The sequence below is a fragment of the Ochotona curzoniae genome, unplaced genomic scaffold (assembly GCF_017591425.1).
Source record: "Ochotona curzoniae isolate NIBS_2020 unplaced genomic scaffold, NIBS_Ocur_1.0 contig_4838, whole genome shotgun sequence".
Taxonomy (NCBI): Eukaryota; Metazoa; Chordata; class Mammalia; order Lagomorpha; family Ochotonidae; genus Ochotona; species Ochotona curzoniae.
The window spans coordinates 1,141,361-1,168,451 of record NW_024466399.1 but is presented as its reverse complement, the minus strand read 5'-3'; the positions used below and the strand labels follow the sequence as shown (position 1 = coordinate 1,168,451).

The 27,091-nt window shown below is 42.0% G+C and overlaps 1 protein-coding gene across 1 annotated transcript in view; it reads right to left on the bottom strand.

The window, feature by feature from the left end:
• The window catches only part of IFT88 (intraflagellar transport 88), a 110,258-nt gene that overhangs the window by 67,091 nt on the left and 16,076 nt on the right, over window positions 1-27,091 (bottom strand). Inside the window, exons 4-14 of the mRNA XM_040988357.1 lie at window positions 26,795-26,851; window positions 25,123-25,176; window positions 24,524-24,587; window positions 23,315-23,384; window positions 21,462-21,552; window positions 19,197-19,301; window positions 18,055-18,157; window positions 16,733-16,847; window positions 14,802-15,033; window positions 7,033-7,103; window positions 2,410-2,496 (exon numbers count right to left, since the gene is read on the bottom strand). Coding sequence (XP_040844291.1) covers window positions 2,410-2,496; window positions 7,033-7,103; window positions 14,802-15,033; window positions 16,733-16,847; window positions 18,055-18,157; window positions 19,197-19,301; window positions 21,462-21,552; window positions 23,315-23,384; window positions 24,524-24,587; window positions 25,123-25,176; window positions 26,795-26,851 — 1,049 coding nt within the window. The remainder of the gene's footprint in view (window positions 1-2,409; window positions 2,497-7,032; window positions 7,104-14,801; window positions 15,034-16,732; window positions 16,848-18,054; window positions 18,158-19,196; window positions 19,302-21,461; window positions 21,553-23,314; window positions 23,385-24,523; window positions 24,588-25,122; window positions 25,177-26,794; window positions 26,852-27,091) is intronic.

Genomic DNA, 27,091 nt, shown 5'->3' with positions numbered 1-27,091 from the left:
CCGAGGTAGCAGGTGTAAGGGCCTGTGGAAAGTGACCAGCATCAGGGTGATTGAAGTCCTGCTCTGACATATGAAGAGACTGCTCCTTAACCTTAGCAACGACAAAGGAACAAGCTGGACAGAATAAACTGTTCTGGCAACTGTAAAAAAAAAAAAATTTTTTTAATAAAACAATTGCATAGGAGGGTTGGATGGAAATGTTAAGGATGTCTTCCAGAAGGAAAAACGAACTCAGAGATGGAAAATATTCTAACCAAGAACACAGATCACAGATGACAAAGAAGTACAGAATTCAAGTAATAGAAATTCATAACTGGACAAAGGAGAAGATGATCAGACATGATATGATATGATAATACTTGTCCAAATTGAAAGGAAGCACACAGGCCTGCAGCCTGAGAGGCCAGAAGGGATTTAACTAAAAACACGCGAAGTTTCAGAATAACAAAGACAGAGAGACAATGTACAAAACTCTTCATAAATAAATGAAGGCGTCACCTATAAATCAGGTTAACATTCCAGTCGACAATAATGCTGGCGACATAAGCTTTTAAAATTCTCCAAAGACATGACAATCTAACATTTTACGCATTATCTATCAACCAAGAATGGGGACAGAATTAGACATTTTTAGATCTGCATGTGACAAACATGAAGGCATGAATTCAAGAGTGGGAGGGGGTGAAAATAAAGTTATTTTTTCTTCAGTAAGAAAGAGAAATGAATGTAATCTGTAAGCTGACATTAACACTAGGTCCAGTCACTGGCAGAAGCCAGTGCACAGAGATCCTGCCAGGGAGAATTCACAAGAAAACATCAGATTCTAATGACCCCAAGGGACATGATAATTAAATGGGTGAGAATTTGTAAGACAGCAAGAATAAAGGAAGCATGCTACTTCTATTTTTATTTTGGTTTATCTATTTGAAAGGTAGAGTGACGCAGAGTGGCAGAGAGACAGGGAAACGGATCTTCCATCTACCAGTTCTCTCTCCAAGTGGAGGCAGCAGGCAGTGCTGGGGCAGCTGACCCCAGGAGCCTGGCACTCCATCTGGGTCTTCCACGTGCATGTAGTGGCTCGAGGACCTGCTGCCTCTCGGTGTACACACTAGCAGGAAGCCAGATCAGAAGTAGAACAGCTGGCACCCACACCAGGCCCTCAGATGTGCAAGCAGCACCTTGAACGGTTGTGCCAAATACTTGCTCAGGACATTTCTGTATGGCACACAGTGTTTCATAAACTAAGTTTTTAGGGCAGGTGTGGGACCATTTGTTATACAGAAGAATAATTACATCCATCTTTATTTTAATAGTCTTTTCTCATTTTTTTTTCCTTTGTCTACCTTAGGTTTGCAAGTAGTACTAAATTTTCCATCCTGAGTTGTATTCAAATCTCAGAAGGCTGTTTTCTTCTGACATAATGATATTCAGGCTGAGTATTCATATCCTTTACCTGAGACCAGAAGTATTTCAGATTTGGAAATTTTTTAGAATTTGTAACATTTGCATAGACTTTACTGGTTGTGCTTCCCTAATTTGAAATTCAAAAATCTTCAACATCCCCAAATTTTAAGCATTAACATCATTCATAAAAGCCTTCAGGTTTTGAATTTCATATTAAAGATGTTCAGTTTATGTTCCATAGAAAGAGTGAAGAGTTTGAAAGCAGGGAAGTTTTAGGTCATTTGCTCAAAGACAAAGTGGTTAAATCTATCCCATTCTTACACTCTATGTGGAAATTCCTTTGATAGCATCCTATGTAGTTGATCACTGAATTTCCTCTATGGTCCATCTGTTTAGTTTTTAAGCATCTTTGAGGGTTGAAAAGTTTTTCCTTGTATTGAATCCAAACCTGCCCTCACAAAACTCTTGGTCTGCTGAGTGCAGAGTTGAGTCTGCGATCTCTTCTGTGTGTTACCTTAACGGAGCTGTTAAACTCCAGGTGCATGCATACGGAGAGCAATTATGGCAGAGTTACAGTCCCAACTTCTACCTTCCACTTCATATGTCACAGAAGTAACCTGAAGGCAGGCATGGTGGCGCAGTGACCAGAGCTGCCACCTGCAATGCTAGCTTTCCCTGTGAGAGGCGGGGCTTGACCCCAGCAGCCCGATGGATCCAGCTGCCCACTGCGAGGCTGGGTACAGCAGCAGAGAACAGCTCAAGTCCAGTCTGTCTCTGCGCCTCCGCCTTTCAAACAAAAGAAAAATAAATAAAATGAAAAAAAAAAACCAAACTATCTTATGAGAACTTTTGCAACAGTCTACTTTGATCTTACATGTATCTGCTTGACAAATACAAACCAATATTCATTATCATGTATTCATTTCTGAACAGCATTAATTTAAAATAAAAATACAAATTATTGAAATCAAATACTGATACAGTTTCAGAATTTCTCTCTCTTACCAATCATAACCTACAGCGAAAGATGTTTCAATTACAGGAGCAATGAGCTTTGCAGCTGTCATGATGTATTTTTCTGCCATGGCTTTCCTATATCAAACAGACAAACAGATGAATAAGTTACTTAGAAATATATTAATAAAAGCAGTTTAGATTTCTTTGATAAAATGTGAGTGAATATTCACAATCAAAGCTAACATTTCACAGAGGCTTACAAGCAATGGTCAGCAACACAAGAAAACTTTGTTAAGCCATGTTCAAAGCCACAATGATGAAATATGACGCCCAAGATAGAACTGCCGTTTGGATCCATGGGGTTCACTCTGCAATGCCTTGAACTAAAGAGATACTTGAGAGACGCAAGCTGGCAAAGCTTATACATGAAAGTAACTTACAAAAAGACAATTGTGTGGCAAATGGTAAAACTGAATAACTTCACATTGCTTTTGTACATATATGTATAGGTAACACTGCTCTTTTTCCCATGTAAAGCATTAGTGGAAAATGTCAAACTGTTTTACGAAGCAGGTATACCAATCTACAATACTGGATGAGGTTTGTGCACTCTTTTTTTTCCTTGTATTTATAACAGTTTTTAAAATGGACTTCATTGTTCATACTATTTTATAACTTCTCCATACTTAACATGGAAATGGTATCTTTTCAAGTCACTGTATTATTCTGTAATAATTATGTTTTTATTCAAACTTTCTTCTAAATTCACACACATCTGTGAAAGATACTAAGAGATGCCACGTACCCTTGCCCAGTTTCGCAATGCTTTACCTAACTATGCTACAATATCACAGCCAGGGCACGGCCACCGAAACAATCACGCTGCAGCATGTTGGCACTCCCTGTGTGGCCCTTGTACCACGACCTCTTCCTCAGTTCCGCATCCACATTTCTACATTAGCCTCATTTTAAGAATGGTACGCATACAGAGTTTAAGAATATGCAATCTTCAAGGATGGTAATTTTCACAACACATACTTCCCCTTCAGACCCCCCCAAACTGCTGTGCCAATAGTTCATCCTTTATGTTGCTTAGAGACAAGCTGCGGTCTCTTGAATGTGACATAACAGTATAAACAGTAAGAGAAAAAAGTGGGTAAATTGTCTACCCTCACAATTAAAACTTGGCCCTTCAAAGGACACTATCAAGAGAGTGAAAAAGCAGCTCACAAATTATTTGCAAATTATTTCTCTAAGGAGGAACTTATTTCTGAACTTCTAACGTAATTCTTCTAACTGGATAGAAAGACCAGCGATTCGGTTAGGATGTGCCAAGGATCTGAGCAGACATTTCTTGAGAGCAGATATGCAGAACCCTGAAAAGCACATGAAGATGTTCAACTTCAGCTGCCAGTGCAGCTCAGGCCGCGCTGAGATCCCACTACTGTGGCTAAACTAATGAGGCAGATAACAGCAAGTGTTGGCAAGAGTGGGCAGAAATTCAAACCCTTAACTGGGAGTTTAAAAAAAGAAATCATACAGTAACTTAAGAGTCTGAAATGTTCTCAAAAGCTTACGAATCGACTTAACATAAAACCCAGTAATTTCACTGGTAGCTAGATACTCCAGACGAACCAGAACATACATCCACAGAAACAACCTCTACATGAATATTCATAGCAGCAATGTTAGTAACATCCAGCAGGTGGAAACAATCCAGATGTCACGCACAGGTGTTGTCCGTTTATACACTGGATTATTACTCCGCCATGATAAGTAGGCACTGATACACGTCACCATTCAGATGAACCTTAAAGATACGCCAAGTGAAAGTAGCCATGAAAGATCCTATGTTCTACAATCTCACGTGTATAAGCAGCACAAATTAGGCACATCCTTAGAGGCAGGAAGTATAACTGTTGCTGTTAAGGGTTCAGGGGTTGTTAGGAACTAGGAAGTGTCTGCCACTGCTGTAGAAACCTGCCCCTAACCACTCCCAAATCCGAGTGTGCTGGCCAGCTGCACTGCAAGCCAGTCCTGACACTATGGCAGTCGGAGAAAGCAGCTAGTTACTGCAAAAAGCAGAGCAAAGAGCCAGACATTCCAAGGTTCCTCAAAGGGTTCAGGTCAATGTGTTAAAAAAATTTTTTTTTATATTGTTTACATTGTTGAGAGGGATGCATGGCCATGTGGACCTCCTATTATGGTGGAAAGGGCTGAGGCATGGAGGAAAGTGGGTGCGAGATGTTTCAGTTCTTTTTTTTTTCCACCTATGTTCACTGGGGCATCAGGAGAAGTGGGCCTGTTCACTGCTATCAAATTACACCAGCACCCAGGGATGGGGCACAGCCATTTGATGATGCCTTAGAGACCCCAATGTGGGGAAGAGTGTTCCAAGTTTGTTTCTTGGGTGGTTTTGATATTTTGTCAGCTTCATTGAAGCATGGTTGAAAAAATTCTTTCCAAGGTCTATTGGTTGACCAAGTCCACCTCATGCATCCACAGACATTAAGAACTTTTCTTTTCTAGATCCTTTAGCTGGAGAAAGGCTTTTTGGGGTGATTTTTAAAAATGCACATATTGATAGTTTTTGCCAGCTTCTCAGTTAAGACCTGCAATGTAAGAGAGTACCTCATTGTCACGCTGATCCGCAGGTCTCAGATTCCCAGCATGTCTCCACTCTTTCTATGCTTGTTTGTATACAAGTTTGGTTTTTTAGTGGGAATAGCAGCAAAAAGTTTAGCCACTTCATCTTGCAAGAAATGCACATGTTTTAATTTTAATAAACTACCTTGGGAATCTAATTTACTTTTTCAAGGTTACAGGCGCTTGCCATGGCCTGGCTGTGGCTTGTCCCCTGAGGGTTCGTGCGTTAGATCCTGTCTCCAGTGTGCAATGCTGAGGAGCTGGTGGACTGTTAACAGGTCTGGCCTGGGAGGATGGGGCACTGAGCTCAGACTGAGCTCAGAAGGAATGCATCGAGCTGTCACAGAGGGACTGTTGCAAGAGCCTTCAGCCCGACCCCTGCGTATACTCTGGATTCCCCCTCTCCCTGTGCTCCTGTTACATCACAGACTGTGGGTGTGGTCTTTGCCACAGACGTCATCATGCTTTTTGGACGTTCAACTTCTAAAATCATAAGCATATTAAATCCTTTTTTTTTTTTGGCATTCATTACTCGGGATTATAGCAACAGAAAATTGACTAACAGCCATACACACAACAGATAACTATTTAGATTTCAAAAAGAAAGGAAATGTTAACAAATGCTACGATAACAGAGGAAGTTAGAGGACACGGTGATATATGCAACAAGCCAGTCACAAAAAGAAAAACACTATGTAAGTAGACTGATGGGAGAAATCTAGAGTAACCGAAATCAGAGACAGGAAGGAGATGGCTGCCAGGGTCGGGGAGGTACTGCCTAATGGGTACACTGCCTTCATTTATAACATGAAGGCAGTGCTGTAGACAGAGCGATGTGTGTGTATGTGACACTGCTAGGCCGTATGCTTACATGCTACATTTCCCTATGTGCATTTTACCACAACTTTAAAACAAGGGTTTCCCATTATGTCATATAGTCCTGATATGTGTATTATCTGTTTAGTAACTATAAAAACTTTCAAATCATACTTTGGAGCTTATCACTTGTATCACCAAATATTCTAAGCTATCCATGCCAGTGACTATTTTGAAGACTAACTATACGACAACAGGAACATATATGTTAATAAGGGAGCCCCTAGAAAACTTTCAGACTCGGGGTGATTGCGAGAGGACCCCAATCATTTCGGACCTGATCTCCAGCTCCTAAGGAGAGAAGGGCTGGAGGCGGACTTTCTTCCCCAATGGCCACTGACATAGCAGTCATGTTACACACATCACCTACATAAGAACCTTAATGACAGGATGTGGTGAGCACTAGGTGGGCTGCTCATCCAGGGTGGGAATGGAAATTCTACATCTTACCCTGTCCATCCCTTCCATTAGATTGCTCCTGAATTATACCTTTTGTAATCCTTTTACTGTCGTAAAACGTTTCTGTGTGTTCTCTGGAAGGAGTGGAGGGAAGCCCCAATTTACAGCAGGTTAGTTAGAGGTGCAGGAGCAGTTTTGTGAGACTGCTTAAATCCACAAGCAGTCCTTAACCTATGGAGTCTGTGTTAACTGGGCAGTTAGTATCAGGATTGAATTAAGTTGCTGGGAACTCATTAGGCGTCCAAAAAATGGGATAATTGGTTCTTGATGTGACAAAACTCCAACACTTGGTGTTGTAAATAAGTCGAAATTATTTGTAGTACCTTCATAGAGACAAGGGGGATTTAAATAAACAGAATTTCGTTTCTCATAAATGATATTTAATTAGGCAGTGGAACAAAAATAAATAAATTTAAAAAAATAAAGATAATATAAAGTTTCAAATTACATTAAACATAGAAGAAATGAGAGCTACATGAAAAATCAGAATAACTGAAGCGGAATAACTGGGATCAGCATGAAGACGGATTACTTTGAAGGAGAAAAGAGAAGCTATTAAGTATAGAAACAGTGAAATGAAAGCGCCATTTAAGAAAAACAATGAATATATCAAGCTTTGTAAGAATAATCAGAATAATAAGAACTCTGTTATAAGAATTTAAGTTAAATATTAAGTGCCGCAAACAGTACCTTTCACGCTCCATCTGCCTGAGATGATCATTTTTTATAGCTTCAATCAGTAAATTGGTATGAGGATCATCCTTAAGAAACAAAATTGAAAAAATTAATTCAGAAGTAACAAGAATTCGGATTTCTAACTAATTCCCCTGCTAATTATTACAGAAAACTGAAAAGCAAATTGATCTTTTAAAAACTATTTACCCTTACGTACAGAATTTAATTTCCCCCATCTTGTTTCCAATGACCAATCCCACTGAAGTAATACATATATTTAAAATTTTTTAAATTTACTTATTTTCAAATTATTTTTAGTATTGTTAACATAGTTGAGAGGGCTGCATGCCTATCTGGGCCTCTCATTAGGGTGGGAAGGGTGGAGGCATGGAGGAAGGTGGGTGGGACAAATGTTTCAATATTTCTTCTGTCTTGGGGCATCAGCAGAGAGGGGTCTGCTCCTTGCTGTCCAACTACATCAGCACCCGGGGGTGAGGGACAGTCATCTGATGACACCTTAGAGATCTTGATGTGGGCAAGAGTGTTTCAAGGGTGTTTCTTGAGCCACCCCACATGTCCCCTGTGTTTATCTGGGCATGCTGCATACTGCACAGGCCCTGGCAACTGAGGAGGCCGAGTCCCGACACACACACACACACACACACACACACACACACACGCAGACACACACACTCTAAGGGCAGACCACGTATACTGCGAGATTTCTCTTTGCTTGTGGTTTGAATCCAGAGATCTAGTTGGGCAGACTCCCAAGAAACCTCACCTGGGGTGACTTCAGACTCGACCCTGTGTGCCCCAGCTGTGCAGGGTCAGGTTCGGTCTGCCACCCGCACCAGCCAATGCACATACGGGTAGATGCAGCTGCCTAGCTGGTTCTGCCCCCGGCCCACCTCACGTGAACTGATGAGTGTGCGGCTAGCCCAGCCCAGTCACAGAGCCTGTCCTCATACCAGCGGATGCTGCGGCCCAACAGGGCTGACCCCCTATCACTCCATCAAGCCTGCCTCCAGCCCTGATTTCTACATGTGCTGTGGCCCGCTGTAATGTCCACTGGCTTTCAGGATTTATTGCATGAGCTCACCATATGATTACAGTCAGGATAGACATAAATACATTTGCTTATTTTACTTCAGTAACTATAATAACTGCTATCCCTCCTGATGTAAAAGCATTCAGCTGACTTGCAAGGCTGCCTGGGGGTAATATTCAATGGTCCCCCACCATACCATGGGAGGTAGGCTTTATTTTCTTATTTAGTCTAGGAGGCTTAGTGGGAATTGTTTTAGCTAACTCTTACCTTGTCATTGCACTGCACAATACCTACCATGCAGTAGCACATCTTGATCATGCATTGTCAATAAAGTCTGCATTTGCTGTTACGGCCAGATGTACACACTGATTAAACTGTTCTTGGGCTACATACCTGATGTTGTCTGAGCTAAAACTCACTTTGTTACAATGTCTGCTGGTCTTAATCTCATCTTTTCTCCCAATACCTCACAGGGCTGTCTGGTATGCCTCAATGATACGGACTATCTAGATGCCTATGCTATGTGAAACACAGTCTCATCAATAAGCTCATGTATCTTGCTTACAGCCATAACAATCATAATTTTTGTAATCTGAGAGACCTTTGCCTATCAATGTGAGGTTTCAACTGCAGAGGTAACTGCAGCGAACGCCCCTACCTTATCGCACAGCCGAAGAGCCAGCCTACATTAAAGCCTAGAACAAGGAAGGAAGGAATCAAACCTCTATAACTGGTTCAACCCAACCACATAACCTCTGTCTTTCTTTTTGAGACAAAGTACAAGCTATTATGTATCTTTGTCGAAGTTAATTCACAGGTTGAATCCCTGTATATCCCCATGGCATACTCAATCCAAACTGGCTTCCGAGATGCCTTGTCCCCTACCACAGGAGAACTTGCACACTTTCATGAGCGCACAGTAACAGTTGCTTTCCTGATTGGCACTCTGGTCTTACACATTATCACACTCACACTTACCACTAAACACACACACAAGCACTAGAGACCATCTGAATGATCCTCCCTGCTGTCATTCTAATTCTTACTGCTCTTCCATCTTCGCAAATCCTACATGTAATGGGTGAAATTAACCTATCTTTAACAGGTGAAATGATGGGCCACCAATGGTACTGACTATGAAGATTTGAGCCTACGTCCCCTCCAAAGCCAGGTGATGTACAATTACCAGAAATCAACAACTGCATAGTCCTTTACGTATAACTTTGGGTTCACATGTTAATTTCATCACTAGATGTGTTTCACATCACTAGGACTAAAACCTGATGCTATATCTAAATCAAGCAACATTTAGGTCTGGCCAACCAGGTTATGCTTTGGTCAGTGCTCAGAAATCTGAGGATCGAACCAGTTTTATGCCTATCATTCTTGAAGTAGTCCCTCTTGAACACTTTGAAAACTGATCTCTCTGTGCTATAAGGATATAATGAAATGCCACAGCTAGATACCTCAACATAACTTTTTACTATTGTCTCCATAATGCTCGCCCTATTCTCTCTAATTCAACTCAAATTCTACAAACACAACTTCCCTGCCAACCTTTCACCAAAAGGATTTGAACTAACTAAACAAAGCAACCCATGAGAAAATAAATGAACAAGTATCTATTCATGGGCTTGGCACTGTAGCCTAGTGGCTAAAGTTCTCTTCTTTCACACACCGGGATCCCATGCGGGCCCAGTTCTAATCCCAGCAGCGGCCCCTGCTTCCCATCCAGCTCCCTGCTGTGGCCTGGGAAGGCAGTCGAGGATGCCCCAAAGTTTTGGGACCCTGCACTCACGTGGGAGACCTTGAAGAAGTTCCTGCTCCTGGCTTCAGATCTGCACAGCCCTGGCCATTGCGCTCACTTGGGAAGTGAATCATCAGATGGAAGATCTTCCTCTCTGTCTCTCCTCTCTGTATATCTGACTTTGCAAATAAATAAATAATTAAATCTCAAAAAAAAAAAACCTACAACTATTCCCACCTTTACTTACCCCTTCAATAATACATCTACGAATTTAACTCCTCATTACCTTATTTCCTGCATTCCTATTTCTGTCACCCATTGCCTTATTAACAATCAACCTGTCATGGTACAACAGTGACTGGTCCAACTGATCCTAAAGCAACTAATACTTATCCCATCTGGGCACTAGCAGGAGACTCAACTGTTCCACTTGTAAACCAGCTCCCTGCTAATGTGCCTGGGATAACAGCAGAGGGTGGCTCAAGAACTTGGTGCCTTGCACCCATGTGGGAGACCAAGAAGGAGATCCCAGCTCCTGCTTTTAGCCTGGTCCAGAACTGGCTGTTGTGGCCAATATGGGAATGTACCAGCAGATGGAAGATCAACGGTTTTGGACTCTCTATTTCCCTATGTAACTTTGCCTTTCAAATAAATAAAAGTAAATATTTAAAACACATACAATGTAAAGGCCAGTGTGACTGCTCAGTTGGCTAATCCTTTACCTGAAAGCATCAACATCCAACATGGCCACCGGTTTGTGTCCCAGCCACTCCACTTCCTATCCAGCTCCCTGCTTATGGCCTGGGAAACCAGCAGAGGTTGGTCCAAAGTCTTGGGACCTTGCATCCTGAGGCAGACCCAAGAGAGGCTCCTAGCTTTGGATCAGTCCAGTTCTCGCTGTTATTGCCATTTTTAGAATAAACCAGAAGAAGGAAGATCTTTATCTCTCCTTCTCTCTGAAGGTGTGCCTTTACAATAATAAATAAGTAAATCTGAAAAGATACAGATATACATTATACCAGTTCATAACTATAGCCAATTTCAAATGGTTTGACTTAAAGTAGTAGCATACTAACAATTTAAGTATAAAAATTGAGAAATTATTTCAGGGCCCAGCGGTGTGGTCTAGTGGCTAAAGTCCTCGCCTTGAACGCACCAAGATCCCATATGGGCGCCGGTTCTAATCCTGGCAGCCCCACTTCCCATCCAGCTCCCTGCTTGTGGCCTGGGAAAGCTGTTGAGGACGGCCCAAAGCGTTGGGACCCTGCACCTGCATGGGAGACCTGGAAAAGAAGTTCCTGGTTCCCAGCTTCGGATTGGCGCAGCCCTGGCCGTTGCGGTCAAGACCTTCCTCTTTGTCTCTCCTCCTCTCTGTATATCTGACTTTGTCATAAAAATAAATAAATCTTTTAAAAAAATTGAGAAATTATTTTTAAAAGCATTAAGAAGATAAACAATCTCATTTCCCAGAAACAATTTCTTTGTATTTTTGGTCTATATTCTTTCAATCTGTTTATATATGTGTATATGTATGTTTCACTTTATATACTATTTTTCACATCTTTGGAAATAATTTTTTTGTGGCTATATTGTGTTTCATTCTAGAAATAAAGGTAAAGGGCTACGTTTTTTTAAATATTTAATTATTTTTATTTGAAAGTCATATTTACAGAGAGAAGGAGAAACAGAAAGATCCTCCATCCACTAGTCCACTCCCCAAGTGGCCACAATATCCAGAGCCGAGCCAACTTGATGCCAGGAATCAGGAGCCTCCTCCAGGTCTCTAATGTGGGTGCAGGTCCCAAAGTTTTGGGCCGTCCTACACTGCCCTCCCAAGCCACAAGCAGGAGCTGGGTGGGAGGTGGGGTAGCTGGGACAGGAACCAGTGCCTATATCGGATCCTGGTGAATGTAATGTGAAGATTTAGCCATTAGACTATCACGCTGGGCCCTTGAGTTACATATATTTTTAATGTATTTAGTATACATAGTTTACTGCCCACTGCTGAACAATGAGTTCAAGTCCAGCTATAGGAAACTGTCTAGGTTGCCTTGTACCTAGGCAAATGCTACACAACTGGGAGACAAGCAGTCAATAGCTGCTCTGCAATTTGGACCTGATAAATGCCCATTCTGTGTTACCTATACCAGTGTGCCAGCACACTCTGTGCATGGCAGGGGGTGGGGAACTCTGGGCACACTGGACACACTTAGATAGCCCCCAGGCATGCTACTGTGTGGTGGTGGGTGGGCTACAGATTGCCTGGGGAAAGGGATCCGGAACATATTGGAGTGGGAGTCATGGAGGGCATGCTTGACAGGTGAGGAGTGACTTCTGGGGCACCCAAGGACTAGGCCATCACACTTGCAGGTAGGCAAGGGAGCTGGGACTAGGTGGTTTAGATGGGGAAACTGGAGGGCATGTCTAGGTCAGGTCAAGGCATCTGCCCAAGTGGGAGACCTGTGCTGGGCTAAGTGTTCCCACTGGCACATGTTAAAACTGGGGCTGGGAGGCAGGCTTGTCTAGGCTAGGCTACAGTACCTGCCAGAAGTGTCAAGACAGGGGGTGGGCCAGGCACGCTCAAACAGGAGAGAACCAGATCTGGAGGCAGATTCTGCAGGGGATTTGTAAGCCCCCCAGTGTGGGACTGAAGCACCCACCAGTTAACAGAGCTGGGGATGCTGCAGGGCCAACCCAGGTTAGCCTGCAGAACCCAGACAGTCTCATGAGCTGGGGCTACAAGGAGGCCGGGCTGGGCCTGAGTGCAGGCCATGCCAAGCAGGGCTGAGAGCAGGCCTGGCCTGGTTGGGAACTGCAGACACTTATCTGTTAGGCTGCAGCACATGCCAGGAGATGCCAAAACTAGGGCTGGGGTGGGTCTGGTACGAGTTACTGGGGCTTGCCCTGACAAGGCCATGGCACTTGCTGGTATGCATGAGGACCAGGTCTGTGGTGGGCTGGCCTGGGCTGGACTGCAGCACCCATCAGTTTGTACGAGAATGGGGCTGGGGAAGAACTCACCAGGTATGCCCACTGATTGGTGGACCAAACCTGACACTTTCTAGCTAATGCACACAAGGGTCAAGTCTGAGGTCAGCCCAGGTGAGGTTTCTCCGGGGGCTCCCCAAGATTACTAGACTCAAACCCTGGCCACAGGGAAAATCATAATAAATGTGGTACGAGCTTGCAGTGTATGTATCGGGACTGGGTTTCCTCAGTTGCTGATGCCTGTGCAGTGGATGACATGCCCAGATGAACACGGGGAACAAGACAGCCAGTTCAGCTAGATCAGCAGAGGACACTGAATGCCTAGTCAGAGGACGAGAAACAGAGCAAGATGGACAACTCTCCCGACCAAGCTTCGCTGTCAAGTATGTGGGTATGTGGATGCATCAAGGTGGACTTAGTCAGCCAATGATCCTTGGAAAAATCTTCTCAATCCTGGTGCAACAAAGCGTGGTGGGATAATATTTCAGAACTATCAAAAGTACTCAAGTAACACCCTTGGAATATTCTTCACATTCAGGTCTCTAAGGCGCCATCAATGACTGTCCCCCATTCTTGGCGTTGATGCGTTTTGCCAACTAGGAGTGTTCGCTCCCTTTCTCCCCAGGGGCACAGGAGAAAGAAAATGACAGAGAAAACAAAACAAAACAAAACAGCTGAAACATTTGACCCACCTAGCTTCGCCATACTTCAACCCTCCCCATCCTAATCAAAGGTCCACATGGGCACCCATTCCTCTCAACTATATATTTTACTAAAAATAAAATAAAAAGTGGAAAAAAAAAAGCCCAGAAAACAAACAAAAGCCCATAATGAATTTAAAAGGCATTGGTCACTGCTCTTGTAGTACAACTGCCAAAAAATACTATTTCAGGGCCCGGCGGCGTGGCCTAGCAGCTAAAGTCCTCACCTTGAACGCACCAGGATCCCATATGGGTGCCGGTTCTAATCCCAGCAGCTCCATTTTCCATCCAGCTCCCTGCTTGTGGCCGGGGAAAGCAGCTGAGGATGGCACGACACTTTGGGACCCTGCACCCATATGGGAGACCCAGAAGAAGTTCCTGGATCCTGGCTTCAGATCGGCATAGCATCGGCCGTTGCGCTCACTTGGGGAGTGAATCATCGGATGGAAGATCTTCCTCTCTGTCTTTCCTCCTCTCTGTATCTCTGACTTTTCAATAAATAAATAAATCTTTTAATAAAATAATACTATTTCTAGCTGTGTGGATTTGCCTTTAAATTTTGGTTATGGCTTTTGCTTTTTAAAGTAATCAAATAAACTGATCTTTTCTACTATGTGGTGTTTTCTTATGTGTTCCTATAAAATATGGAGGCCCTTCTCCAACTTGGAGATTAAAAAAAAAATACTCATTTTCCACTGGAAAAGGATATAAACAAATAAATAGGTCAAAAAAGGATACTGGGGTTCAGTTACAGCCTCACTCCTGGGAGCCCCCCCTTCTGTTTCCTGCCTTCCTCTCAGTGCCTGGTGAGGGCCCCAGCTCCTCTGCTTCCGGTGCAGCTTCCTGGGAAGCCCCCGGTGATGTCTCTAGTGCCTGGATCCTTGCTGGCCTCATGAGTTACCTGGACCCAGCTCCCTGCTTCAGCGTGGCCCAGCACTGGCCGACGTGGGCACCTGCAGAGTCAACTAGGGGGGAGGGGATCTCTATCTTCCTGCCTTCCAAATAAAAGTAAAAATAGTTTCATGATGAAGAGATTACTCTTAGCAACATCCAACTTTATGTTCCTTAAGGTTCTTCTAACTAAAATTGTGCGGACTTAATTGTGTGTCTTAATCAGACTTTGTAGCCTCACTTCTACAGAGGCCCACGGTCAGCCTAATTTAAATAGCCGATGAATACATCAATAAGGAAACACAGGTCTGGAAGAAACGTGAGAAGTCACGTGTTGCAACGCCCTCTGAAAGCAGAAGAGCAGCGCCAACAGGGCCACAGGTCCACGCTGCACTGTCATACTCACGCTTGGTGAGATGTACTTGTCATCTTCGTCGATTTCTAACGGCACAGCAATCAGTTTTTGGAATGACTTCTTCATTTTTTCTTGATCTCCAATAGCAAAATAGCTAAGGATTAGGTTGAAGCCGGCCTTCAGGTTGGGCGACGTACTCATTATGTGCTCAAACGAACTAATGGCGTCTGAATATTGACCCGTTTTAATAAACGTGACTCCAATGTTCTGCATTATTTTAATCCTAAATAAGAATAAACAAGGGTTAGCCCTGAAAGTCTGAACTCTTCAACATAGTATACAAACTGTTTCACTTCCCTCTTCTGCCCCATTTTACTTCTGTTTTACGTATGTTACACAATAATCGTTGCGTCCAGGTGCTGATTTTTCAAAGCAAGCCCATGCCCCTTGACTGCTTCTCCAGCCCTGCTGGGTAGCCGTTGATTTCCTTTGAGTCGTCGTGTTTTCTCTAGACACTGCATAGAAGTGGACTCCCACCACAGGCGACACTTTATGTCTGGCTTCATCCATTTAGTATAATCTTTTTGAGATCCTCCTAACAATTTTTTTATTCATTTTTCACTGCCAAATAGCAACTATTCCAAAGCAGGGGCTAGATCATTTACTTATTTCTCCAATGCCCGTTTGATGGGAATTTGAGTTATTCTCCTATGCTTGGCTGTTACAAAGAGTGTTGTGATGAATGTCTGTGTGATGAATGAACGTACCATAGCGGATATTAATTGCCTTTGTGACAACACACATTCCCCCTTTTGCTTTTTGGCATATTTTTGTAGGAGCAGATTTGCCAGCCATGTGGCAAATTTATGTTTAGGAAACTGTTTTCCAAAGTAGCTACACCATTTTAGCTCTCCAAAATATAAGATTTGTGATTTTGCTATATCCCTGTCAAAACAGGTTATGACAGTATCTTTTCGATTTTGGTGATGTGGTTTCACCTATTTCTAACCACTGCTTGCTCTAATCCCTTTGTTGGAACTAACTGTGCTCCCTCTGTGTGATCCTATCACCAGCACGATTGATTATTTCCCTGACTCGTTCATGTTCCCTCTGCAGAGAACGCTAATCCTTGTCTGTTTCCCATTTATGGAATTAATCTGAAGTACTGCCTCATAATGTCTTCTGGATTCATAATTTTGCTCTGAATAATTATTCTTGAACCTGAATTACTGTAACATGTATTTCCTCAGTTATTGATTATCAAACACTTACTTGCTAGTTAGTATCACTCTAGTATGTTCAGGTTCTTGACCTCACCTGGACTGGAAGCACCCCAATGGTACTGTACTCTATGAGCTGGATAAGATTTGCTCATGAGAATGGAATCATACCAAGTTTACAAAACAAATGGCAACGAAAGGCAGTGTTTACGAATAAATTCATTTTCACAGTGGACCTGGAAATCATGACCAGCAAATATGCTGTCAGTGTTCTATGGTCCATTAGGTAATTTGCTGTTTCTGCTCCTAAATGTTGTGGGATTAGACAATACTTCAGCCGCGCATTTTCTTCTAGGATTCAAAAATAAACCCCACTTTCTACCATTTTATTACAAAGCTTTAGTAAGAACATAAGGGGATCTTAACTTCCAACCGTGCATCCTAAAGTCTGATATATTCTAGGACAACTATTGTGATTGATCTTGTATTGGCATTGAGTAACACCACATCCCTAATAGCCTGTAGGGTCAACTCCTGTATTAAACAATCAGCTTAGTTCATTCCAGGTGATCACACACTATGCCTTTAACCTTGAACTTGGCATTACACAAATCTGTGCAGAATCACAAAGAGAAAGATCAAAACATTACACACGCAGCATACATTTAGTTAATATTTCTCATATGGAAACACTTCGAGATGTTTAACTCACTGACAACAGATCACGGCACTTAAATCCCAGTTAACCTGGTGTAGACTTACCTCATTTCTTTCTGAACACTTGGAATCTGATCTAATGCCATTCGGTAGAACTTAATTGCCTTGGAATAATTTCTTTGTTTTAAATAAATATTTCCCATATTCACCTTCAATTTTCCTAATTAAAAAAAGAGCGGATGATATTTTTACATTTTTCATGCTATTTTAATTACCTTATTTCATATTCTCTGAAGCTTTTCAAGTCACAAAACTTCAGATACTGCGCAAAATTCTAACTTTATAAATGGTTATAATGTTTATATAGCTTTATAATGTGTGTATATATACATTATACATTTATGATTTATAACATATTATATTAATACTATATAGTATATGTGTGTTTATTTTATAAATAAAACAATATATGTACATTTATTTTATAACTAATACAATATTTCTATATAAACATATAATTAATTGTAAAACATAAAATATATAAATATAATTACATATGTGTATTTAATGCTTATAATCTTTCCCTGTTTCTGAACACTAATCTTCCCTCTGGCCCACTCCCCAGATGCCAGAGCCATGAATACGATCCAGGCATCCTTGCCCCGCATTCTCTCCTGCAATGTCCTGGAGTGTGCATCAGCAGGGACCCACACTCTGGAGCCATCTCCCACACTCCGCCAGGTATATATCAGCAGGCAGCTGGAGTTGGGAATGGGGCAGGACGCAGGCCCAGGCACTCCAAAGAGAGGTGGAAACATCTCAGTCCATGGCCCAAGGCCACCCCATCCCATTTGGGTGGCACAGATTTGTCACCGCTGACCCTCAAAGTCCACACGTCAGAAATCCATTATGGGGCACAACTGTCCTGACTATTAACAACCAACAACTGCCAAGCACACAATTAAATAAAATAGTCGAAATCCACACATACAAGAGGTCTTCAGAAAGTCCATGGAAGACGAATAGTTTGAAAAAACCATTACAAATTTCCAAAAAAATATTTGTACCAAAATAAACTTATCTTTTGATTTCATTTTTTTTTTTTCTGTGAACTTTCTAAAGTACTCTGAAGGCTTCTTGGACATAAATTTAAGTAAGGGAAAGAACATTCCATAGTTTGCCATAGCTCATTCTACTTGGAACCACCACATACACTCTTTGTTTACCGTCAGGTAATTTGCCTCCTGCCGATTACTCGCCTTCATTTGTATTCACACAGATTTTAATTTAAGCAGTATCACTGAGCAGGACACTACTGTCACAAACATGATTTTGCTTAGCGGATAGGGATACTTCATGAAGTTAGAAGATATAAATTAACACTACAAAAGAAATACATCTGTTAGAAAAAAAAGGATTATACCCACCTGCATTGCTAAACATCTTATTCTTCACTATAACCTGATATGTGTTGAGTGCTTCAGCATACATTTCATTAACTGAATATTGATTGGCCAAGTTGAAAAGAACCTGAGGGAGAAATATTGCAAAATATATACTAACTATTTTAGGCCCCCACCAGCTATACATTTTCTAGAGATTAAGTCCCTATAGCAAGCTTAGCTACACATATCAACACACACAACCAGTTAGGAAATAAAGCAGACAAAAGAAATGCCTTTCATCCCAAATAAATCAGAACAATAAGACAGGAACAGCTGTCCTCTAAATTTCACTTAATTTTCTATATTATATTTAAGCAGTATTAATCTTAGAGAGAATGCCAAAGAATAAATGTGTATCGTTAACACTGCTGCTGAATGAAATGAGCAACACACTACACTAACTGTTTTTTACAAATGCAAATTAAACATGCCAAAACACCTTAAGCCTCAAAGTATGTCACCGAAGAATTTGCAAAAGCGCACTGCATAAAATTTTAAGGTAAGTTATAGTAAATTATGTTAAATGACGTAAACAAAGTGATCACCACAGGTTATCTTCTGATTGAAAAGCCTCTTGAAATTTAAAAACAATAGCTATATAAATAGTAAAAAAAAAAAAAATTCACATTTTAAACTTACAAACCCTTTCCAAACTTCAGTTAGTACACAAAAACAACCTACTGGAAACACATCCTTTTAGGCACCAGTATAAGCATCAAGGAGACAACTTTCCAAAATGAAAGAAATGTTGCTAGAAATTAGAAGCATTAGCTTGTTTCCTAGAAACCTGATAAAATATTATACTCCCAATTTGATGTCCTTGAAAAAGCTTACATCAGAATCCTTTTATAATATCCCTAACTACAGCATTTAGGACGTATTTATAATATTAGCAAACCTCAAAATAAATTTTCAAGTATGTGTCCAGTTGTTTAAAAAATAAATTGAATAACGAAGTATTCGATTTAGTGCAAGTATCTCATGAACTAAGTTTTATTACTAATATGATACTAAGCACTTGAGGACCAGTAAGATTTGAAAACATAGTAGGGAAGAAAAAAATAAAAAAACTCTGAATCTACGATCCTAGAAAAAATATACTCCACAGGCATTTCAATACTTACTGAGTAAGTTAAATCCAAATTGATGTTTTCTGGAGTCGTCACCTGTTCTCGTTGTCTCACTAGAACTCTCTCTTTTCTTCCTGCATCTTTCGCCTTTTCCAAGGCCTGAAATCAGACACACACACACAGTACACACTCCTGGGCACATTAACCAGCTTTTGCATCTAGGAAATGTATATATAAAGCATGGCTAAAAATTTTGCACTCTCTGATTCTTGGGATTCTTTGTACTCCTACCAAAACCATTCCATAGAAACAAAAGGACTTTGAGGATTTAACTAAACTGAGGCTCAACAACACAGAAACGCCCTGTGGGTTTCTGGGAAAGAGGAAGAAAGTATCAGGAATGCGATGTAGCGTGTGCGTGCCCTGTGTCCGTCACCTCCCGCCACCCTCTCTGGGATGTGATGTAGTGTGTGTGCCCCCGTGCCCATCACCTCCCGCCACCTTCTCTGGGATGTGATGTAGTGTGTGTGCCCCCGTGTCCATCACCTCCTGCCACCTTCTCTGGGATGTGATGTAGCGTGTGCGTGCCCTGTGTCCGTCACCTCCTGCCACCTTCTCTGGGATGTGATGTAGTGTGTGTGCCCCCGTGCCCATCACCTCCCGCCACCCTCTCTGGGATGTGATGTAGTGTATGTGCCCCCCCCCATGTCTCTCACCTCCCCCTCTTTGGGATGCGATGTAGTGTGTGTGTCCCCGTGCCCATCACCTCCCGCCACCTTCTCTGGGATGTGATGTAGTGTGTGTGCCCTCGTGTCCGTCACCTCCCGCCACCCTCTCTGGGATGTGATGTAGTGTGTGTGCCCCCGTGCCCATCACCTCCCGCCACCTTCTCTGGGATGTGATGTAGTGTGTGTGCCCCCCCATGTCTCTCACTTCCCCCTCTCTGGGATGTGATGTAGTGTGTGTGCCCCCGTGCCCATCACCTCCCGCCACCCTCTCTGGGATGTGATGTAGTGTGTGTGTCCCCGTGCCCATCACCTCCTGCCACCCTCTCTGGGATGTGATGTAGTGTGTGTGCCCCCGTGTCCATCACCTCCCCCTCTCTGGGATGTGATGTAGTGTGTGTGCCCCCGTGCCCATCACCTCTCACCACCCTCTCTGGGATGTGATGTAGTGTGTGTGCCCCCGTGTCCATCACCTCCCCCTCTCTGGGATGTGATGTAGTGTGTGTGTCCCCGTGCCCATCACCTCTCACCACCCTCTCTGGGATGTGATGTAGTGTGTGTGTCCCCCGTGTCTCTCACCTCCCCCTCTTTGGGATGCGATGTAGCGTGTGCATGCCCCCGTGTCTCTCACCTCCCGCCACCTCTTTGGCTTTGGCCATTTGTACCTACCACCTTTCTCCCCTCAACTCCTGAACCTCTGGGCATTTTTATTCCATCTAGCGAGACAGGAATTCAGAGGAATTTTGTTTGGCTTCTGATATGTTCAAAATATAATACTAGTGAAACGGTACCTGCTGCCCAGTATGACAACAGATGCTTAGTTTGGCTCATATTCTAGTCAGAATGCCAAGAACCTTTCCCTAATTTCTACTGAGAGACTAACCATGGACAAATTCAACATTAGACTTTTTTTTTTTTAGAACTAGGTTAAAAAAAATCTCAGTTCTGTGAGCAATAAAGGTAGTTCCTAATACTGAACGTATCTCCCGAATGGCTCATTGAAAAGAAACCATGAGTTCTTCAAGCAATAAAAGTAGCTTTTTATACTGAGTATGTCTCTCTAATGGTATTCATTAACCTGATAACTAAGTTACAGAAATTGTGTTTAGTATGACAGTGTAACATGAATAAATTAAATTAAGGGATTTAATTTCAAAGGCAGAACTGGAATCTCAAAAAGCAACTATGATTGCACAGTCTACATAGGAAGTACTATTTCAGGGCACGGGGGCTTCCATTCTGCAGTCAGAACTGTGGGTGGTTCATAGGCAGCACACTCAAGTCTAACCCAACAGCTGACCTGACTGCAGAATTAAACCAATCGCTCTGCTGGGAACACTTTGCCCTACAGAAAAGACCAATGCCAAAAGTTAGAACATCAGCCACACTTTTTGACACCAGAGCTTGTGTGGCAGAGACACAGTTTTCAGTTCTTAAAACAACTGCTTCAGCCCAACCCTCTGGCCCACACATGGTTAAATGAAAAAGAATCAACCCATGTGTATGTCAGACACGATTGCAGATGAGTGCAAAAGCAAACCCAGAGAGCCACATACACTTCATTGTAACGCATTGTTCCATCTGGTGACCTTACCAGTTTTAAGTCTCCACAACTGTTGGCAATACAGCTTTCCTCCACCAACTCATTGACTTTCTTCTCTAACTGTCTAATCTTTTCTTCTGGACTAATAAAGAAATAAATAAATGTAGTTTAAAATCATGTAGCTACCAATGATCCATACTAAAAATTAATTTACTTTTAATATTGTCCATTATATGTTTTCAAAATTAAGGATGGGTAAGTGTTCAAATTGCTCCATTTCCAACCCAGCTTCCTGTTAATGTGCCTGGGAAGCCAGCAAAAAATGCCCTAATTTCTTGGGCCCCTGTACCATGTAGATGGAGTTCCTGGCTCCTGGCTTCCGCCTTGCCCAGCCCTGCCAAGGCCATCTGGGGAAGAACCAGCAGATGGAAGATACCCATCTTGTTCTCTTTCTGTAACTCAGCCTTTCAAACAAATACATCTTTAGAGAGAATGAAAAAAACAAGAAAGAACTTCCAAAAAAATAAAAATTAAATAAAATTAAGGATAGGCCACATACATGGCAGACCTGTGGAAAGTTGCTGGCTTTGGCTTAACCCAGCCTTGGCCATTGCAGAATCTGGGAGAGCAAACCAACAAATGGAACATCTCTCTCTCTTTGTAACTCTGACTTCCAAATAAATAAATAAAAATTACACTTTTCAATCAATAATGGTTTGACAGACTAACTTCCCATAATTCTATTTTTTTAAAAAAAAGTCCTCTTAAACAACTAAAAAAAAAAAAAACATTTATTTTCATTTGAAAGGGAGAGTTACAGAAAGAGAAAGAGACAAAGAGAGACCTTCCAACCTCTTCATTTCCCAAATGGCTGCAACGGCAAGGGCTAAGTTGTTCTTAAGCCAGGAACTTTTCTAGGTCTTCCACACAGGTGCAGCGACACAGCCACTTTGGCCATCCTCCACTGCTGTCCCTGGCCACTTGCAGGGAGCCAGATCAGAAGTAGAGCAGCTGGGACATGAACTGGAGCTCATATGGGATGCCAGCATTACAGGCATAAGCTCAGACGGTTATGTCATGACCCTAGCCCCTAAAGTAAGCTATTGGTTTTCATTTTTAGATTTTTAAAGATTTATTTCACTTCTGGGCTTGGCACAATAGCCTGTGGCCAAATTCTCACTTTGCAACTGTCAGGATCCCATATGGGTGCTGGTTTGTTTCCCAGATGCTCCACTTTCCACCCAGCTCCGTACTTGCGGCCTGGGAAAGCAGTAGAGGATGGCTCAGAACCTTGGAACTATACACCTGACTGGGAAACCCAGAAGAAGCTCCTTGTTCCTGGCTTCAGATCAGCTCTGCTCTGACCGTTGTCCCATTTAGGGAGTGAAAGAGCAGATGGAAAATCTCTCTCTGCCAGGAGTTTCATCCAGGTTTCCACTTGGGTGCACGGGCCCAAAGATTTGATCATCTTCTATAGACTGCCTGGCGCATCAGGAGGAAGATGGATAAGAAACGGAGCAGCCAGGACTCAAACTGGTGTCATATGGACGAAGGCACTGCAGGGGATCACTTAGTCCATTACACCACAATGCTAGCCCCTAAAATAACCAGTTCTTACAGGATCTTCAACTGACCTCATTTTGTCTTCAAGAAAATCAGTAAGGCAATTTAAAAAAAAAAAACACAAACTAAAATCATATCTTTACGCCAAACATAATAAAAGCACACAGCACACGAAGAGCTAGTGTTTTCAACTAGACTGCTTTGCTAGTTCCAAGAATCAGGAATGATGTTTCAACACTCTATGATGACACAGACATTTCAAACAGTAAAGAACTGTATATTTGCAAAACAATACTTTTAAGATATGCCACATCAATAAAACAGCAGAAGGACTTACGTACCTGTCTTCATTTTTGGCTTCCAGAGGAGGAGCAGGGCCCCTGGACTGACCAAGAGGGTCAAACACAGAGCCTGAGACACATTTAAAAGTCCAGAGTCAACTTCAAATCCAGACAAATGGAAGAAAACAGGAAAATACAAAGTCTAAAAAAAATTTTTTTTTAATTTTTATTGGAAAGTTATAAATACAGAGAGGAGGAGAGACAGAGAGGAATATATTCTATCTGATGGTTCACTCCTCAAATGGCTGCAACAGCCAAAGCTGCACCAACCCGAAGCCAGGAACCTGGAGCCTGGAATCTGTTCCAGGTCTCCCACACAGGTGCAGGGTCCCAAGGCTTTGGGCCGTCCTCCACTGCTTTCCCGGGCCACAAGCAGAGAGCTGGGTGGGAAGTGGAGCTGCCAGGATTAGATCCGGCGCCCATATGGGATCCCGGTGTGTGCAAGGTGAGGACTTTAGCTGCTAGGCTATGGTGCCAGGCGCAATGCAAAGTCTTCTACAAGCCATTTCATTTGCCTGCTTCGAAAATATGTTATATTACCTATTGGTAGATGAAGACAGCATTCATCGCTACACAAACACTTCATATATTGGAAGTTTGTCAGGATTTCCAGCATACATAATACTAAGTAACTAAAAGGTATATACAAAAACTTTAGTTTTTTCTCACAGTATTTTACGCCTACAATGAGCTCTAAGTTATCAGCTCCCCAAATGCCCAAGAGCGAGCTCGACAGTCAGTGGGATCTCCCAGGCGGTCGGCAGGAATTTCGTCTCTGCTGCCTCGCAGGGTGTGCCCCAGCAGGAAGCTGGAACTGGAAGCAGAGCAGACTGAGTCCAAGGACTCCAATATGGGATTCAGGTGCTCCACCTGGGAGGCCCATCACCGGCCCTAGACCGTCGTATATACTTAAGCACTCTTCCTGCCTTTCAAGGTTTTAATCAATCTCTAAGTTATATAAAATACAATGCACATATTTAAACTGTACAGTTCCATATGTTTTTGACAAATTACACACTAGAGCAGTAACCGCCCCATTTCAAGAGTCAGGATGTTTTCAACACACCTTTTCTTTCTTTGTAGTACCTAAAAGAATGATGCATCTTATACCTACTGTCATATCAGGTTTTGTTTGAAACAGAATTAATATTTACATGGAAAAACAGTAAAAATGAAAAGATCTAAAACCTAAAAAGTAGTGTAACAAACCTCTCAAAGCTGCTTTGGTAAAGCCAGCGGCTCTCACTGCTGTCATGGGTCTGGTAACTCCATCCTTCAGAGAACAAAAACCATTACAAATTACTCTTAATAAAAGACCTACCTCCCCAGGATGCTTCTAAATGACATGCAGTTTAATGCAATGCTGATTCTGAAAAATCATTTCTGTCTCTTTTTGGATCAATCCTGCTGATACTTTCTCTTTATAAAATTTCAATTTTTTTTTTTTAATCTAACTGAACTTACAAATGAGCTTGTTAGCTAGCTACTTTACTATCTCCGGCTGGCCTCTATGTTTCTAAGAGAAATCACAGAAAGTCTTATAAACGCTAGTATACCAAAAAACAGGTCCCAGAGTCCCTCACACACACACCTTGGTCCTTGGTTCATTCCCCAGTAGGACTACACTTGACAAAAGAGATCCTGCTGCAAAGATTTACAGTAGTCCAAGCTCAACCCCATCATTTAAAGAATCAGGGTCACTGTGTAAGCAAGATCTTCAGCATTTAAAAGTAATACAGGAACAAAACTGGGGTAATTATCTCAGGTCACAAGAAAGGCACCCCATGAACCACCACTGAGAGGGATACCTGAATAGCTGCTGTGATTGGTCGGCCCAGGGAGGACGTCAGGGAGGTCTTGGACTGGCGAACAGAAAACTCAGTTACTGGGATTCCTGAAAACACTGCCCTTTAACTTTATAAACTAAATTGAAGAAGTTTTTCTTGTAACATTTTTTTATTCATCCAGCAAATCCACTAAAGTATAATTTTTTTTTTTCCATTACTGCAGAGTAAGGGCCAGAAACTAGCAGCCAGCAGCTTTTTATTAAGGCTTTACTGGAACAGCCATCCTCCATTCCTTGCACACTGCCGGTGGCTGTTTCTGCCATACAAATGCAGACCTGCATGTTTGCGATGCAGATCACATGACCTGCACAGTATACAGTAGCTGGCTCCTCACAGTTCAAGCCTGACGGCTCTTATCCTGAACCATCACCAATGCATGCTTCAGGAGTCACACAGGCTTTCCTCTATTCCTCAAACACTGGAACGCCAGGAAGCAAGTGCCCTGGACCTCTCTGCTCTGAAGCCGCTTTTCTGACCTCTAAAAAAATACTGTTGTTAAGACCCAGGAATCCGGGCTGGCCACCTGCTGAGGCTCGGCCCCCTCCATTTCTGATCCAGCTCTCTGCTATGGCCTGGGAGAGCAGTGGGGGAGGATCCAAATGTTTGGGCCCTGCTGCCCTGTGGGAATTCAAGACCAAGCTCCCGGCCTCAGCCTGGTGGAGTGTTGGCCCTCGCAGCCCTCTGGAGAGGAAACCAGCAGATGAAGATCTCTCTCTGTGTCTCCCCTAACTCTGACTTTCAAATACATAAATAAACTTTGAAGAATAAAATGTTTAAGAGTTACTATCACACTTCATTCCCCTATTATTTCATGTAAGTTGAAATAACCCAATTGTGATTTGGGCAATATTTGGGCAAAAAAAAAGTTCATGACTTTTTATTACAAATATATACAAACAAATTACTTGTATATGCCTATGTTGATGTATTTACAAACAGAACTCTAGTCACATACACAACTATAATCAAGTTGGTTTTTTTTTTCAAAGTTGTTTTTAGAATCTAAATACTTAATGCCAAAAAAAACCCCACAAATGGTGGAAAACAATTTTGAGCATGAAATTATCTATGTAAAATTCCAAATTCAGTATTTGAAATTTATCATTTGCTAAAATACATTAACAAGCAAGATCTGCCAGTGATGTGTAACAAAAAGACTGGTAATTTCAAAAACTTTGATGTAGTATCTTTCCTCTACAGGTCTCTAAAAACAAGTATAAGCAAGACCCAGATTTATGACTCGGAAATGCTTGATCTTCATTTTACTAGTTAGCAAGTTTTTTATAATTGCAAACACTGTTGCATTGACATGACATCTCACTTCACAGGAAACAGCAAATGGCATACACGTGAGCTGGCCACATTATGGAGAAACAAAAGCAGGTCCATCTGCAAACACGAGTTAGCAAGCGGAAACACTAATGGTGTTTTCTTTCGTATTTACAAAACCAAAGTTACCAGAATGTTCACACTTTTAATCGAATTAGACTTTTATGCTGTTCATAACTACTTAAAATGGGAATTGGTTCTGCATCATGAACCGAAAGATAGCCAAGATTGTTGGGGACTAAGCCTAAGGTGTGCTTATGTTTAAGAAAAAGCATCTTAATACTTTTGGCTTATAGAGACCTACCCCATATCCGGTAGCTATAGGTCTAGTAACTGCAGTGCTTGGAATTTTAGCAGTTATCTTGGGGAGGAAAAAGAACATAGTTAACAGAATTCAGATTAAGGTATATAATAGCAAACTGGAAAAGAAACGGAAAATATAGACTTATCATTAAGGAAATATTTACACAATATTTAGAATGATTCGTTTTAAATTCTGTGGAATATTAGGGAGTTCAGGCATTTTAACTATTGAGAAGGAGACTCATCCTAGGATTCATTTTGAAGAAAAAAGGGATTTTAGTATGTCCTGATGCCAATA